The sequence below is a fragment of the Festucalex cinctus genome, chromosome 17 (assembly GCF_051991245.1).
Source record: "Festucalex cinctus isolate MCC-2025b chromosome 17, RoL_Fcin_1.0, whole genome shotgun sequence".
Classification (NCBI taxonomy): domain Eukaryota; kingdom Metazoa; phylum Chordata; class Actinopteri; order Syngnathiformes; family Syngnathidae; genus Festucalex; species Festucalex cinctus.
In genome coordinates this window covers 4909906-4927224 of record NC_135427.1, presented here as the reverse complement: position 1 = coordinate 4927224, position 17319 = coordinate 4909906, and the positions used below count along the sequence as shown (strand labels likewise).

General features: G+C 42.0%; 2 protein-coding genes across 4 annotated transcripts in view; one reads left to right on the top strand and one right to left on the bottom strand.

Moving 5' to 3' along the window:
- Positions 1 to 3201, bottom strand: part of LOC144005476 (heparan sulfate glucosamine 3-O-sulfotransferase 3B1-like) — a 30633-nt gene extending 27432 nt beyond the window's left edge. Inside the window, exon 1 of the mRNA XM_077503692.1 lies at positions 2633 to 3201. Within this exon, the coding sequence (XP_077359818.1) occupies positions 2633 to 3168 (536 nt within the window). The 5' untranslated portion in view covers positions 3169 to 3201. The remainder of the gene's footprint in view (positions 1 to 2632) is intronic.
- cox10 (cytochrome c oxidase assembly factor heme A:farnesyltransferase COX10) overlaps positions 1 to 17319 on the top strand; it is a 116843-nt gene that overhangs the window by 77232 nt on the left and 22292 nt on the right. For 2 of the 3 annotated variants that reach the window (XM_077502756.1, XM_077502757.1), the window contains exon 4: positions 3677 to 3798. The exons of the other annotated variant lie outside the window; for it this stretch is intronic. In XM_077502756.1, coding sequence (XP_077358882.1) covers positions 3744 to 3798 — 55 coding nt within the window. In that variant the 5' untranslated portion in view covers positions 3677 to 3743. The remainder of the gene's footprint in view (positions 1 to 3676; positions 3799 to 17319) is intronic. 3 annotated transcript variants of the gene reach the window in all.

The following is a 17319-nucleotide window of genomic DNA, read 5'->3' as shown; positions in this document are numbered from 1 at the left end:
GGAGATAACAATCATAATATCCCTGGAATCGGATTTAGCCAGCCGCGTAACATTAATGTACATTATAAGTGACATTTTTGGACCGATTGGACACTGCATGTATTTTATTGCAATTTCCGTGATTTCTGCATGAAATCCTTCTATGGACATTCCTCGACGGTGCCATGGGCATGAGAAAGATTTTGCACCCCAAATCCACCAGGTGGCGGTTGAGGCCAATTAATGATTTTCCTTGCAAACGCCGCACTGATTCCAGCACACCATATTCCACACAGACTTATTTCTTCGTGCTTTTTACTGATTGTGCATTCGACAGGATGTTAGTGGATGCGCGTGCACGTTAGTGGGCGCGCGTGCGTGTTCGTGGATGCGCGTACACGCGCGCCACTTATATTTTTGTGCAGAAAAAGGTATTGCGAGCTATTGACTTATGTTTCGTGTTGGGATATGCTGTTTTTTTGTCTGCATGGACGTGGGAAGCACGTTCCCTAGTGGGAGGGGTCGAATGGCAATGCTCGTTGTCGTTTTTATTCCCCAAAATGAGCCACTGTTAGTCGTTGCAATACAGCGGTTTTCCTCAGTGTGTGAAGGCTGTTATTTATTTATTTTTTTCTCTTTCTTCACTTCAGAACTTCAGAATTAATAGCGTGCATATTCCACACGCATGCACAGTTCGATCATCCATTTTGAACAGCCGAGCATTGACATTTGCTCTGCCAAGGCTGCAGGGGGCAGGCGTGCCATTGTGGCCAAACGTGCGTGCAACGTGGAGGTGACGTATTTCCCTTCGTGCATTCTTCAAAACATGGCAAGGAGCATGGATCGGTGGAAACAAGGGATAAGACAAAACAAAAAAAACGGTTTTTTTTGCAACTTATGAAGTGTAACATGTAACGGTTGTCGAGATGAATTCCTCGTCGGTTATCTTATCTGGCCGTTGCATTTCTACGTGTGAAAGTGCTAAGCTTCGATTTTTATTCGGCTAGTTTGTATTCACAACAACGTGCTAACGTGCTAAGAGGCTAACGTGCACGAGACATGAGCTTCGTGGATCTCAGGAAAAGAAAGAAAAGAACGGCGATCGGAGACACAAAAAGCTGCAAATGCAAGTTGGCAAGTAAGTACTTCTACAAAATAAACATAAACGAACATATGAGCACGTCCTGGAATGCCGCGGGGGACGTGTAGCTTCCGAACGGTATGTAGCTCGTCGCTGTGTTGACTTCCGTTCGCCGGATACAATTGGATACAGGCGATGTAAATTTGTCCGAAAAACACGCACGATTTCCGGGTAAAGTAAACGGACGGATCGGTGTAATGGAGCTTTTTCTTTCCGTTATTTGTCCGGAACCGTACGTCCTACGGGGAAAATTACACATATCTGACACATATCTGGAACCGTGAGCACAAGAGATACGTGGCTCGTTGAAGTGCGACGCCGGATAAGGGGGTGTAAATCGGGCCTTCCTGTATCCGAAAAACAAACACAATTTGCGGCTAAAGTCACGGAGGGGTCCCGGTGCCGCTCCGGAGCCCCACAAAAAGTACTTTTTTCCCCAAAGTTTTCTATCAAAGCTACCGTGTTGCCTGATGCTCTAACTATGTCATATGAAAGATTCAAATTTATTTATTTATTATACATATATACAACACAGTTAATTTTCTTCATAATCTATTATTTGGCTTCTGTTGTCCTATGGCGGGGGGAAATAATAATAATAAATAAATATACTATATTTATGCATAGTTTTGATGCCAATGAACATTTTGGGTGGTTGAAAGAAAAAAAAATATTAAAAAATGACTTAGTTATCACACCTCAAAGTAGAATTACTTATTTGGCTAAAATTTACTTTTCCAGGGTGTTTTGCATTAAATTGCCATTGTCAAAAAATTTGGCATGCATTGAAAAAATTGTTGTTATAACTTATTGCCTTATTCGAAGCTCTAATTATGTCATATGAAGTATTAATTTTTTATTTATTTTTTATACATGTATACAGCACAGTTCGTTTTCTTCATAGTCCATTCTTTGGGCTTGTATTGTCCTAAGAGGGGGGAATACATAAAAAAAAAAAAAAAACTTCATATGTATGGATAGTTCTGATGCCAATGAACATTTTGAGTGGTTGAAATAAAAAAAAATGTTAAAAATTGACTTAGTTATCACACCTCAAAGTAGAATTACTTATTTGGCTAAAATTTATTCTTAGAGCGTGTCACTGATTCCAAGGCACAAGGGTTAACAAACAACTTAATGATACATATGGGCGTAATATTCATGAGGCAATTTCATTTCTATAACAAAAAGAAAGTCATAAACTTGCAGTTAATGACACGCAAAGAGAAATTGCCACTGACACTTGTTAGATTGACATGAAATATAATAAGTAGCTACTGTTGGTGTGGTGTGGGTAAACAAATACAAACAAGTAACACAAGTCTAATAATTTGCATATAAACGTCAGGTGTCATGCAAAGCAAACTTTCAACAAGCAAGCACATTCACGGATTCAACATTAAAACTCCAAGTCAGTTTTCAAATAACTTTATACCAGTAACACAATAGTGTCAGAATTATTTTGCAGCCATAAATAACCAAATAAATAAGGAGAAAGTGGTGGGATATTACCTGTACCACTCTAGGCCGTTGTCATAGTTGCGGTCAAAGAAGTGCGGTTCTGCTCCCACGGCCCTGATGTCCGGATGGACCCGGAGAAACTCCAGCAGAGCCCGGGTGCCTCCCTTCTTCACGCCGACGATGAGCGCCTGGGGCAGCTTCTTGGCACCTTCCCCGAGCGGGCTGAGTCTACCTGCGAGCTTCGGCGATATCCTCCGGCCAACCGGCGCCGCTAGGATGCCGACAGCCTTCTCTCGCATCCGCGGTGCTTCCACCACCGACACCCCGCCTCGCTCGTCCGCGAGACCCCGCGAGAAGCGCCTGGAGGCCGGGTAGCTCGCCGTTCCGGTCCACTCGAGCCTCCTTCGGGAGTCTGGCTCCGGCTCCTCCGCGGAGGTGGCTCGCGGCGGGACGGCCAGGCAGTGAAGCAGCAGCAGGAGCAGAGAAGTCAGCAGCGAGCCCACCATGAGCGTCGCTCTCCGGGACTGGGACGTCCGGTTCACCGGCGAGCGCCATCCCTGGGCGGTCGCTGCGGGGGCCACCGCCATCCTAGGCGCGCATCGCCGAGTCGTCTCGTTGCCATGAAGACATCGACGAGTTCATCCACACGGCGAAAAGAAGTTGCGTTCAAACCCGTTACTTACTTAATAGTTACTGCAAGTCAGTGTCGAATTTATTTGTTTCTGTTTTTAAAGATGACAGGTGACTTTTGCATCCTCTCAATCTCTCGCTCCGGTACCACACGTGTGCGCAGTTGTAAACTTCTCGCTGTCAGACAGTGTTGTTGACGGGCACACTTTCCGACCAATCAGGAAGAGGCACAAGCAGACAACAGCCAATCATATTGTAGGTAGGCGGGACTAAACCCTAGAGGGAAAGTCGAGTGTCTCAAGGTGTGTAGCAAGCTATATTTACTCTATTACCTTTACGTAAGTAACTCTGAATAAATTGTACTTGTCAGAATAGTTTTAATGCAACATACTTTAGCCACATTCCGCTCTCTACTTGTATTTTCATCTACATGGAGCCCATTACCGTATTACAACTCTCTTTTAGGTCGTCAGAAACTTCTCACCTGACCCCATTTAACCAATCCAACATAACTGCTTGGCTTTCAGCAAGGATGTGGAGAAAAGTGAAAATAAATTCCTTGACGAGTCCACCCACCCACAGTACAGGTAAATATTACATCGTGTTGCCTTTATGAACCAGGAAGTAATCAAATACACGTTCCTCCCACTTTTGTAAAACAACAAATCTATAACAAAGAAAGGCTCTTCAGCTCCACTAAATCCTCACTATTAGCAGTGTTTACTGTTTAGAGAATTAATTCCTGTATAAATGACTCTCCGGACCTTTCTCAGCATCATATTGAGACATTTATATCTCCTTTCTCTTACGTTAACCCTAAAAGGAGCCTTGCCTGCCATTTTGGAGACCTAGTAGTCAAAATTTCCTCCATGTTTGCTCGCAGTGTGGCCTTGGGGGAGGTCTAACGCTCCACTGAGTGATATTCTAGATGTTCGTCCTAGCATTGCTAAAAGAACAAATCTAACGGTGGCCCAACAATTTTTAACTGTATATTTTTGTTACACCGTGTTTATTGTTGTTAGTCACGAGTAGGATTCCTCTGAAAAACTTTTGATGAAATGGAGGGCCACTAAAGACATCTAATCCCGCACACGTGTACGCACAACACAAATCGCTCAAAAACAAACAAGGATGTGTTTTTTTTTTTTTTTTTTTTTTTTTTTTAAATAAATACATCAATGTCCCCTCTGCCTCTCCCAAACGCAAGGAGGCCACCAGGGAAGTTTCCCTCCACCTCCATGAACTCTTTTATTTTATGGCACATAGAAGAACAAAATGGCGATAACGGGCCCTATTATTCCTTTACAAGTGGACAAGAACGGAACCAAATGTTTCACATCTGTTGCTCTGCCCGGCGGCGATTTAGCATGAGAATGTGAGGGGCGGGACGCCGGAAAAAGTGGACGGAGACCTCGACACGGCGGGACAGATGTGCCGCCGTGTTGTTGGGTTGGGGGACAATGCGCTAGGGTGTCCCCCTTCTCCCCTTCCCCCTGGCCCCAACATTGCTTAACAAATCACGCACGGGTCTTTTTGTCAATCAGCCTGCATTCCCTCACAGGCTCGCCAAAGCACAAATAGGGTGAAAAAAAATGTTTTCAAAGAATTGTTGAGTAATTTACCTGTACTTCTAGTTTGTGATATTGCTAAGTTGTATCCTTCATGTCAAGGAGCTATAGTAGAATTAGCTTAGACGTGCACATTTTTAAGATAAAAATGTTTGCTAAATGACAGATTTATTACCGTGGTTGCTGTTGGAACGGTTGGGAACCCTTTGTGATATTTTGGTTACCTTACGAGGGTCTGATTATTGGGAAATGCCTTGTGTGCAACTTGATACTTTATTTTGAATCTGTGTTACTAGTAAATATTAAAAAATATTGCTGAAGTTGTGATTTTTAGGTTGCCACGACTATTTGTTAATCTATATTATTCCTGTAGTTCAAGGTGCATCGCTCTTGCACTAACATACCTGTGAACCAAATTAGTTTACAAAAACTGCTTCAGTGTGTTCGCAATATTTTATTTCATTGCGTTATATGGTTTAAAATTTTAAATGTTCATTTTTTTTGTTCATATTTTTTTCCACGAAAAAACACATATTTTGACATGATCTCAAAAGCCCAAAAAAAAAAAAAAGAGGTGTTTCTTTTTCCGAGATGTAAAAGATGCAAGTTAATGCTGAATAATTTTCTATTCTTGTTTAGTATCCGGGCAAATAAATCAAATATCAGAAGCGGGGGAAAAAAGGAACAGCTATAAGCAAAAGATAAGTAATTTGTGGGAAAAAAAAAAAATATGAGCTCTTATTTTAAAGGGAAAATCAACCCCCAAAAATGTCTTGACAGTAATATGTTCTATGCAGCCCCACTAGTCTAAATACGATATTCAGATTAATATGCCATTAGTGGAATATGAAATAAACAACAAAATCCAGCAGTTTTTTAAAATCAACATCAGAAGGCGGCCATTTTTCCACTTCTCTTGCGTGAAAATGACATCATAGTTGCTCAGGTAACAACCAATCACAGATCAGCTTGAGAAAACAGGTGAGCTGTGATTGGTCGTTGCCTGAGCAACTGTGATGTCATCTTCAGTTGACAGCAAGTGTCAAAATGGCCGCCCCCTGAGCTGGATAAAAAAACGGCTGGATTTTCATATTCCACAAATGTAATATTAATCACAATGTCATGTTAAGACTAGTGAGGTCACATTAAACGTTATTCTCAAGAAATGTTTAAGGCTGACTTCCCCTTTAAAGTCATATAGTGCTACATTAAGTGATATCAATAACGTGAAACTGAATCAAAACAGCTGACGTAATCAATTTCACGTAGACAGGCAAGAAGCTCGAGATGCTTAAAGGCGATACGATCGTGGCGAGCAGCAAATGAGCAGCGGAGGCGTCACATTAGAGCGTGTTCATTAAAAAGCAATATGTGTGGAAGTCCCACCCGCCATTTCCTGAAAGATACCCATCGGGCCCTGCGGATCCAAAGACGACAGCGAACGCCGCGTGCGTCTAATCACCGCGCTCGATCGCAAAGCACACACTGGGTCATGTGGACGCTTCGCGAGATGAATCCGCTCAGCGTTTGTTGAATCAGGTGTTTCGTTCTAGTTCAACACTAGCGGTCATTCGTGTCAGTTCAAGCATTTATTTTCACGCTGAAAAGTCACAAAATAGCAAGCGCCATGTTCTATTTTGGGTTAGGGTTTCAAAGTAGGGTTTGAAATCTGAGTTAAGAGTTCATTTGGTGTGTTCAGATCTGAGTTAGGGTTTAAAGTTCAGGATGGAGGTTCAAATAAGGATTCAAGCAGTATTAGGGTTGAATGTAAGCCTGAGTTGGGGTTTCAAAGTTGTTACGTTCTGAGGTTGGATCCCAAAAGCGCAGACACAAATAAAATTGTAACTCTTTATTCGCATGATATCGAGAGGCGCAGTACAAACTTGACTAGACGAGAAACAATGAGAATCCATCGAGAATCACGAGACGCCAAGCCCCCTTGGGCTGTGGAGATGCACAGAGGAACCGAGGTAATAATCCGACAAACACCCACTTCTCGGTTTGTCTTAAATAGACAGTGAATTGATCGGATTGGCTGTGGCTAGACATGTGGGTAACATGACTGGCATTGAATTATCGGATTGGCTGTTGACCAGAAAAATCGATTACAGATTCATGACATCACATAGCTTGAAAACAGTTGAAACTAGATGCCGATAACATCAGTTCAAAACATCACTTCAAAACAGACACTTGATCTAACGATCATGACCCAAACCTAACCCTGGCCTGACCCAGTCATGACAAAAGTAGGGTTTCAAGATGGATTAGAGGTTATGGTTTCGAAGTAAGGTTTCATTTGTGTAGTTTTTTTGTGGTAGGTTTTCATGGTGGCGTTTGAAATTATGATTTAGAAGGCAAGGTTAATGTTTCAAAGTATGGCTTGAAGCTATAATTAGGGTTTCAAATTAGTGTGAAGCTAAAGTTAAGTTTTCAAAGTAGGGTTTCAAACCTGGGTTAGGTTAGTAGGTGTCAAACTTGGACGAGTGGCAGTGTTAAGGTTTCATCATATCATTTGAATCATTACACTGTAAAGTCAGATTTGGGGTTTTAAGACGGAGTTAGGGTTTCAAATTAGGGCGTCAAACAGAGGTTAGGGATTGAGGGGAAAAAAAAAAACAATCTTCATCCCCCCCTCCTTCCTTATAATAAACTCCTTGAAGGCTGTATGAGCAGAGAGAGAGCGGGAGACAAGGCTGTGGCGGATATTGCCTTCGCTCTGGAGACAGACGAGCCGCTAATGACAAACGGACGGTTGAAGTGGCTGGAAAAAGATCCATTTAGCGCCGCAGACGTTCCCGCTTTTCCTGGACGGCCTTACGCCAGCCCGACCCAAGACTTCTAGGAATGTCGGAATCTGCGGCGCATTCGGGACGGTGGGCTTCTTGCGAGCTGGAAAGCGGAGCCGGGCAAAACCTTGCGGCTAATGAGAAGTGCGATGATTGCCAGTCGTGATCTTCTGGCCGATACCTGATACAGTATATTCGAACGGCGCTCAAAACACAGCAGAAGAACATGCTAAGCAAGTTGGGAGCGATGTCATTCGCTGACACTAAATATAAAACGCAAACCGCACAACTGTCACAGTGCGTTGCATTTTCTAGGTAGGGTATCAAAGCAGGTTTCAAGTTTGGCTTTCGACTCAACTCAACTTGATTTATAAAGCAAATGAGGTTTAGAGTATCGAGCCAAAAATAAACAAGGGTTGTGTACACTGTAGACAACCTTTGTTGGGGTTCTTGTATTTGACACCTGAACAATCCTTCCAAATAAAAAAACAACAACTGAAGACCTCAGTCGCATTCCTGCTCCCAGCTAGCGATGTTGAGACGAGCCCCTCGGCAATCCTTCCTTGTCACCCGCATCGTAAACTCGACATCGTTGAGCCGCTAACCTCCTCGCCCGCCCATCCGCCGAGTGCCGTATTCACAACCCACAGGATCTTAGCCGGTCAGGCGCAAAATGTGTAATGAAGAACATTTGTTATTGTCAGTGTCTGCCCGTGAAATTGTAGTTTTTTTGTTGTTTTTTTAACACAACTCACTCGCACACACACATGCGCACACACCTCAGAGGTCCTAATAAATGACGGCCTTCCACAGCTTATTATTAAAAAGGCAGTGATGGGATTATGATGGTGAAACATCGCTATTACCCCTTTTGAAACGACTGTTTTATCTCAACAAGTCGAAAGGCTAAACCAAAACCCAACCCCCCCAAAACCAAAACATGACAATTAAATTTTTTAAAAGTCATACAATTTTTAGAATTAAGCTTAATTTTTCAAGAATAAATGCGCATTTTCCCCAAGATAAAACGGTGAGTGTGTGTGTATGTGAAGCCATGCATATTTTTTGTGTGGAACTACTACTAACTACTTTTTGCTAAAAAAAAAAAAAAAAAAAAAAAAAACCTCACATAGCCACAACTTCCTGTGTGTTTTTGTGCTCTTGTTGTATTTCCCTAAGATGCCTCCTCTACTCCTCCTAAGGTGCCGTATTAGCATTAGCAAAGAAGTAGCTAGCGGATAGCGATAGTGAGCTAGCGTACAGCACCTTGCTACTGCAGGCGAGTCTCCTTGTGGGGTTGAGAAATCAAGGTAGTAAACTTTCCAAGATGATGCAGGGAAAGGTCCGGATCGTTCTTGGTAGTGGTGGAAAATCTTATCTGTGAAGTAGTGAGGATTCAGTGTACCGTCCTCGCTAGTAGGATACAGTATCGCTCTGCCAAAACTGCTATAATACATCGTGATAGTCAGAAAGTGAAGCCTTCATCTGCTTGACCACGTCAACGTGAAACTCCTGGAACATCTCTTATTAATTCATCCAGGACGAAAGGAAGGAACAAAATGGCCATAAATAATTGGAAAAATCCTCCCCATCCCATCCCCCTTTTACCTCCATCTCATTTGGATGTACAGATAGCAGAGATGGGGGCCACAGTTTGACACCACTCATTTACAACCGCGAGCCTCGAATACATTACCTTGCCAGAACATCATCATAATGGAGGAGCATCCATCTCTTTCACACATACGCACTGTCTCACACACTCACGCACACAGGCAGCACAGTAATAAAGCTTATCTGCGGGTGACAGTACGTCTGACTGGGCCGAGCCAAGTATCCAGCGGCTCTGCTTAACAGCACATAAATATGCACTTGTGCCAGCATGCGCCGGACGACGTTTTAATAAGGCAAAGCTGACGGCTCGGCATACAAACACCTGCTTGTATGTTCGCAAAATATACGCGCGAGCTGTGAGGAATTGCTACTTTTTTTTTCTCAAAATATTTAAACCCCTTAGCTGTCATTACGCACCCCTCCAAATTGTCTGACATGCATGTGTGCGTGTGTGTGTGCACGCATACACGCACCAACCCCCAAACATTTCTCTAATTTTTTCCAGACATCAACTCTCATCTCCACTTTTGCACGTTATTCGGACGTACGCGTTGAAAGCTCGGTTTTCGCCAACCGCCGCACCCTCAAAGTCCTCATTGTGTCCACGTTGCAGCGGCGCGATGTCACGACGATCGGACCCGTGGGAGAAATTGTGGGAATTCTGTCTGGACAAGGCCGTACATAGCGAATACGATTAGTAAACGGCTGTCGAGGAATTGAGAGTAGGATTGGGCGATATAGCCTCAAAAGAAAATCTTTGTTTTTTTTCTTGTTTTAGCTTTTAAGCACTATCCTTAGTTAACATTTTCAGTGTTCAACAATTTAACACATTCATTGCCAGACCAGCAAAAAAAATTGCATCATTTGACGTCTTTTTCCGTCAATGGCAGTGAATGAGTTAACATAAAAAAATGGGTTAGGGTTACCCCAACAATGACTGTCCTTTTGCCTGGAAGTTCCTTTTCGGAACATATTTCTAAAAGCTTATGTCCTAAACATGTTCCCGTGTGACAAAAGTAACCTAAAAAAGTATTACCAAGACTTGGAGGGGGCGAGGGGACGTAATCAAGGACTGCTCAAGAGGACGGAAAATGTGTGTTTTTGCAGCGTGACGCAATGACACTGCGCATTACGCCTGATTGACAAAGTGTACGAGAGTCCATGGCATGCAAAAACAAAGTGGCACAGTTTGGATTACTCACCACATGAGAAACGCATAAGCGCTTTAAGTAAATGCCCCCCGACCTTGTGTTTTTGTTTCCAATGGCACGCGACATGATTTTAGAGTTGAGCAGCGACCAAAGTTTTTATAAATAGTCTCAAGACAAAGTCACAGAATTTTGTATTTTAAATAAAATGCTCATGCTACATGCTTGTAATTTGTGATATTTGACACGGTGGAAAAAAACAAAACAAAACAAAACATTGTGACAGACAATCCGTCAAGAAGAACCTTTTCCGTACTGATCATATTCCGCTTGGTCAATGCAAATATGTAAACATTAGCTGGCTAACAGCCGTAAACCGATGATACCTTTATTAGCTTGTTAGCCGTTAATGGTTCTTGTCATAGCGTGACATGACGCATCGTTACTATTGCTAACACAGCCTAAATTAAAAAAAAGAAAAAGTTAGTGTTAGAAAGGGTACCGGTACCCTTTCTTTCTTGACCATGACCACAACATGCTTGCTGTTAGTTCTTATGTTAACCTGGCCAACGCAAAACAAACAAACAAACAAACATTAGCTAGCTAGGATAGCTATGTACTTTTTAAGAGGATGACGTGGTGTGATGAAGTTGAGCGGTCCGCTTAAGATCAATTTTCGCCAGTGTAGTCGTCAAAAAATGTTGGTACTGTACTGGCGATCCATAAGAACTCTCTCCATCCCGGCTTTGTTAGCATACTTGTCTTTAGCACTCATGACCAAAATGAAAACGCAAATACTATAGTAGAGAGGACAGGCATGTTATTTTCGGACAGATACAAGTATATTGCTTGCATAGGCTCAAACCATCAAAAACTTTTACTTCCGATCTATCTGTAAGAACCACAATCATCATAACCGTGCTAGCATGCAGGCTGTTAGCCCTCACGTAAACCTGACCAGTATTACAATGTGAATGTTAGCTGGCTAGCACGGATGGCTAATTCTTTTTTGGAGGATAACGTGACGTGATGAAGTTGAACAGTCCCATTGCATGCTATACTCATACTAGCATAGCCTCGAACAACCCAAAATGCTCCATCTTGACCTTGGTACCCCCTATTAGCATTCCAACACAAAAAATGGCAATGTTAGGTAAAATAAATTCTCTAGTAAACTGGTAATGCTACGTTGTCTTTTTTTTTTTTTTTTGTGTACTTTCAAGATGATGTCGTTTGGTCCGAACATGAGTGAGTCTCACTAGCGTAGCATCGGCTTGTCATCCCGCCGCGGGGCTTTAGCGGCGAGCTAGCTCAGCTCATATCTCGCCAGGTGGCAGCCAGTCTGGTGATAAGCCGCAGTCAGACGGCACCAATCCCGTCTGGTCCACGGCCCTTAATGCCACGCCCTCGCACAAAACACCGGCACAAACACAACACTACCTCAGCTGTCAATTTTACAGCCGACTTAGCATCTCGCCTTTTGAGGATGTGGCGGACATTTTTGTCATTATTCACAACTTACTTTGACGCTGAAGCGAACCCTATTTTTACCCTTCCAGGCTCTTCTTCTACCGTTTGCATAATTTAGTTTGACGCAGGCACACAAACAAAAAACAAATATTTAGAGAGCTGTACCTAGGCAGCATGGTTTAGCACATCTGCCTCGCCATTCTTGCTGCTTCAAGTTCGCGATTTTTGTTTTTTTTTCTGCATACTCCAACTTCACCCACATAATCCAAAAACATGCTTATTAGCTTCTGAAAACGTTAAACTGTCAATAGGTGTGAATGATTGTCCAGTAATTGTCCAGGGGGGTCATTTCCAAATAGGAAATTCAACCTCAGTGAGCATCCAATTTGAAAATTCCGACTAGAAACTCTGACATTCTGACTTCAGAAATACTTCCTGGGTTTGCATGTTCTCCCCGTGCCTGCGTGGGTCTTCTCCAGGTACTCCGGTCTCCTCCCACATTCCAAAGTGCGATTGGCTGGCAACCAGTTCAGAGTGTGCCCCTCCTACTGCCCATAGCCAGCTGGGATAGGCTCCAGCACCCCCCTTGTGAGAAGCAAGCGGTTCAGAAAATGGATGGATGGCTTATTTATTTTTGGAAAAAAAAAGTTTGCTATATGGAAACCAAATCGCAAAATGGACTCAAAATCTTTTAAAACAGCTCAATTTTCTCGATTAAAACATTTAATTACCCAGCCTTACGTTTAGTATAGCTTAGTCAGAAGACCAGCTTGGTTCTTTAATGTTTGTTACAGTAATATAGAACATATTGTGATGCTATTAAGGCTTCCAGAGAGAGACATTATGAAATGACATTGTGTAGCTGTCCTGCATCCCGAGTGGTGTCTTGTCTTTGTGTTTGCGCGCAGTCTGCCGAGCAGCCTAGCGGGAGCCGTAATGGCCGGAACACTGATGAAGTCCCTCCCCGTTCTTGCAAGGCTGCTCTAAACTGCTCTCAAGGGCCTTACGAGGGAATAAAAATCCTAATAAGAGTCCTCTCCATCCCGAAAGTTTCATTTCAAGCGTAATCCCGCCGTGCGCAGAGTAGGATTTGCATGGCTAATTTAGAGGCTGTCTTAGCCTTAGCTGGGCTTTGTCCTGACACCGAAGGGCGGCCGAGCCCCTCCTCCGTTGGCACCTCTGAACCGAGGCTTATGGGGGCTAAACGAAACATGTTTTTTTTTTTGTTTTTTTTTAAAGTAAACCACTTTGTTGCATATCATCCTGCCTTAGTGACAGTTTGTCCTAACTTCTCCTCCCTCAGTATGCTGGGTCTTAGCTTGGTGTGGCCTACATTTTTTATTTTTTTTTTGAACTGCCACATAAGTCTGGTATAAGTATTTGAAATCTTTAGTCCTTACTTGAACTAGCTTGGGCTCTCTATGCATTAAACGCCCCACATAGTAAGTCCCTGTTTATAAGACTTTTTAACAGTTTTCTAACTGGTATACAAAAAGAATGTTGCAGTAGTTTTTGCTTATTCATGCTAGCTAGCTAACTACCTAACTAATTAACCAAATGTTACATAATCATGCTAGCTACTTAACTAGGCTTCGTTTTTGAATGATTGAATGATTAATAGGGTTGTGAACGAACTAAAATGGTGTTTCTGAGTAATCGTTCTAGTGAGCTACCTAAAAAAACAACTTTTGTGTTTTGCTTAATCAGCCTAGCTAGGTTAACATTTAAACCTAAAACATATTTACCAAGTGTTGCATTTGCGTAATCTTTCTCCCTCCATTCCCTTGTACCTCAACTATCTAAATTCATGCTACCTAACTAACGAAGCTTAATTTCTGAATAATGGAGCTAACGTTGTACACACGATGGGAGTGAAGAGACTTATACTGTCAGCAACATTCCAAATTGTCCATCTGTCTCCGGTTTTCCGTTGTCGTCGTAACGAGTTCTGTTATCTGGCTGACTTTCCTACTATCGCGTTGGCCTCTCCTCCCACCTCCTCCTTGTCCTCCGCTTTTCTCCTGCATGCTATCTGCTGGCCGTCCTTGACTGCGGTTCCCTCCTGCTGTAAACAAGACCGGGGAGTCGCACTTTGGAATTCCTCAAACAACTCCGGTTTGATTTTTACAAGACAATTAAAACCATGCTGTAAATCACAGGAAAAGCTGCTTTGACAGCTTGTTTTATGTCTTCTTTTTACTTTACTTTTGAGTGACGCGCACTCACTGGCTTCGCAATGCTAAACTGTTGGGGTGTTCTAGGTAATTACTAGTTAGCTATCTTTGTACTTTAGCAAGCGGTGTTTATGTGCAAGCATATTTGCTACGTAACGAGTAAACTAAGCAACTAAGAAACTTAACGAACGAACTAAGTAGTAGCTAGCTAGCTAGCTAGCTAGTAGCTAGCTAACTAACTAACTACACTGTCTGTCATTTCCATTATTTTTGCTTTGTGTATGCTATTTTGATTCTCTGGCGTAGATAAATAGTCCAGAAATTAGAAACGTCTGTCAGCCTGGTGCAGTATAGTGGACTAAATGAACAGTGAATGAATAAATCTCCCACAGCTACTAGATGTATGCTAAAGCTGTCACTTGAACGGAAGCATTTGATTCATCAGGGAGGAAAAATCAATAGTGGAAATATTCCGCACTGTCGCTTGCGTACCATTAATCTGTGGCGAGATTAAAATGTCACATAGCAGCGGCTGTTCTTCATATAGCTCTACGCGCCGGACAGTAATTGCATCCGCTTATCAATCAAGACGTGTGCCACGTTGTTGCTTGTCCGTGCTAAGACAATATGAATTTATTGCATGCGCACGTTAATGACGAATCAAAACATAATTTTTTTTTTTTTTTTTTTTAAACAGCCTAAGATAAACTTCAGCAATCTCAAAGTTTAGCGATGACAATCGACCGTTCCATTTTGTATAAACAAAATGAAGGAATGTACCTATGAAAGAAGTAACAAACTAACGAAAAAAGGAATGCAGAACGATATAATGAACAAATTATGTCAAACAAAAAATGCCCATGTAAAATTTTAATTTTATTGATATTGTAAAGAAATTGATAATGATCAAATAACTAAAGAAAAAAAACTAAACTAATATTTTAGAAACAGCAAATTTTAGGAAAACAATAAGCTAAAATAATGCAACAAATAAAACAACTTACCGGTATTTTGATAATTTTCACGAGTAAGAATTACTATTTATTATCTGTGTTAAGATATAGTGGTGTCAGTTACTCACAGATTTTCACTATTTGCTTCAGAGCTTGGTCCTAAGACCCCGTGAATAATGAGGGGTCCCTATGTAACGTGTAGGTTTTATCATTTCAGCGATATTGGAAACATTAGGCAAATATATGTTTTTTTAATGATACCCAGGCTACTTTGCGCTGTCAATATTATGGTGAGTAAATTACGGGCAGATGCGACTTCCTCTTGGCAGCCTTACAAGTTCTCCCTTTGGCACCTCGCTGCCTCGGAGGAGTTACTTTCAGGAGGAGCAGATGTTATTGTGCAAGCTTGTTCTCTTAGAGATCATCAAGGGCACTCGAGGGAGTCGTTTTGGGTGCAAAAGAGCGCTCTGTGGTACCTGCGAAGAAGCCGCTCGACAAGCCCCCACGTCAATACTTTCACACAACTTTCTAAACCACCGCTTTTTTTTTTTTTTAAAGCGTCTTTTCTCATGTGCGCTAATCCTTGTTTGGTTAGTGTGCGGCGCTTTAAATTCTTTGTGAGTCAAAACGTAGGATTAGCAGCAGTGTAAATCTCCTTAGGATTACAAAGTTTACTTTCGACTTAGCCACGAGCGATGCCGCTCATTGAACGGCGGCGGCTTCATTGCTAACGCTAATGACCTGGCGTAGTGGTTTTTATTTGTATTGGCATGGATGAGTTACAGCATAGCAGCAAACTAAGTTTTGTTTTTACCTAATAATGCTATCTAATGCCATAAAAAAGTACTGTACTGTATAGTTGCCCAATCACGTTAAATAAGCAAGCGTCGTTTCTGCATATTCATACTAACAAAGCTAACAAAGTAAGCTTCAACCAACTATAACGCTTACGAACTAATCTTAGTTTCTACAGAATCATGTTACCCGGCTTTGTTCTTCTATTATATTCGTGCTAACTAAGCTTTTTTTATGTAAAGTGCAAACTAAATTTTGTTTGTATTAATGCTAGCAGCTAACTAAGCTTAGCTTTTGCATAAAAATATTGACTAACGAATACGGATGTAACGATAACTGCGATATCGTGATTTTAAAACTGTCACAATATCGTCGTCGTCACGTTCACAATATTTAAATGCAGCACATCTGTTAAAATATTCAGGTTGATTTCCATTTGTGTGGTTCTAGCACCCTCTGGTGGCTATTTTTTTTTAGTGCAACTTAATTTTCATTAGGGATGGTTTGGCCCTTCTATTAATCTAAACTAATTCAGTCAGATGAAGGGGAACGTAATACGCATGTGAAGCAAGTCAATATGTGAGGAATTCAATGTGTGCGTGCATTAACAACATAACATAATAACATATCAATGCTGTTACGTACAAAAACACAGCTCTTTTTTTTTTTTTTACAATATGACCTTTTTTTTTAAATATCGCCAACCTCCCCACAATATCGTGATAATTATCATATCGTGAGCTTCATATTGTGACGTTTTTTATATCATTACATCCCTACTAACTCAATAACTGACTAACACAAAAAATATAATTTTGTTAGCATAATGATGCTAATAAACGGACGGAAAAACTAAAAGTGTGTGGGGGGCTTTCTTCGTAGTCATCTTAAGATATGTTTTTGCCTCTTCATACTAACTAACTAACTAACTGTTAGTACCCAGTGGAATTGCTAACTAACAAAATGCATGTGCGGTATGTTTTTTTTTTCTTTAGTAATGCTGCTAGTTAAGAAGATTTGCAAAATCATTCCTTTTTGTTTTTCCGGCAAGAAGGGCGTTTAGGGGAGAAGGGGAGCGAAGACTCGTCCCGTCATTTAACTTGAGCACGGGACGGACAAGCCATAAATAAAATACTCTGACACGTTAATACAAGGCTGCGTCTGGACAAGGACAACTTACTCATCTTGTTTGGACTTAGTAGAAATATGACCGACACTTGTGTGTCAGGCAAACGTCGCAGGGCGCTCATCTCGACCGTGTTAACTTTTATTAGCGCGGGGTTGCGGGACGGGAGGGTGCGGGCTTGCCATTAATAAAGGTAAGTGCCGGATTCTCATCAGACTTGACGGCGGCGCCAGTTCCGAAGAAGAAGACGAAGTAGAAGCGCTTGTAATGAGGTCGTCAAACAGCGGCGCAGCTGCCTCGCGTCTTGCAGCTGCTCCTGCGTGAAGTGTTTATAAGCGGCAATGTTTGTCTCCTACAATACATCCCGCGTGAGTGTTGCTTACCGTACTGGTTTGTTTATGTGTAGAGAACCCGTGGTTAGCATGTCTTGAACCCGTGGTTCTGGGTTCAAATGACTCGCTGGTGTTTCTG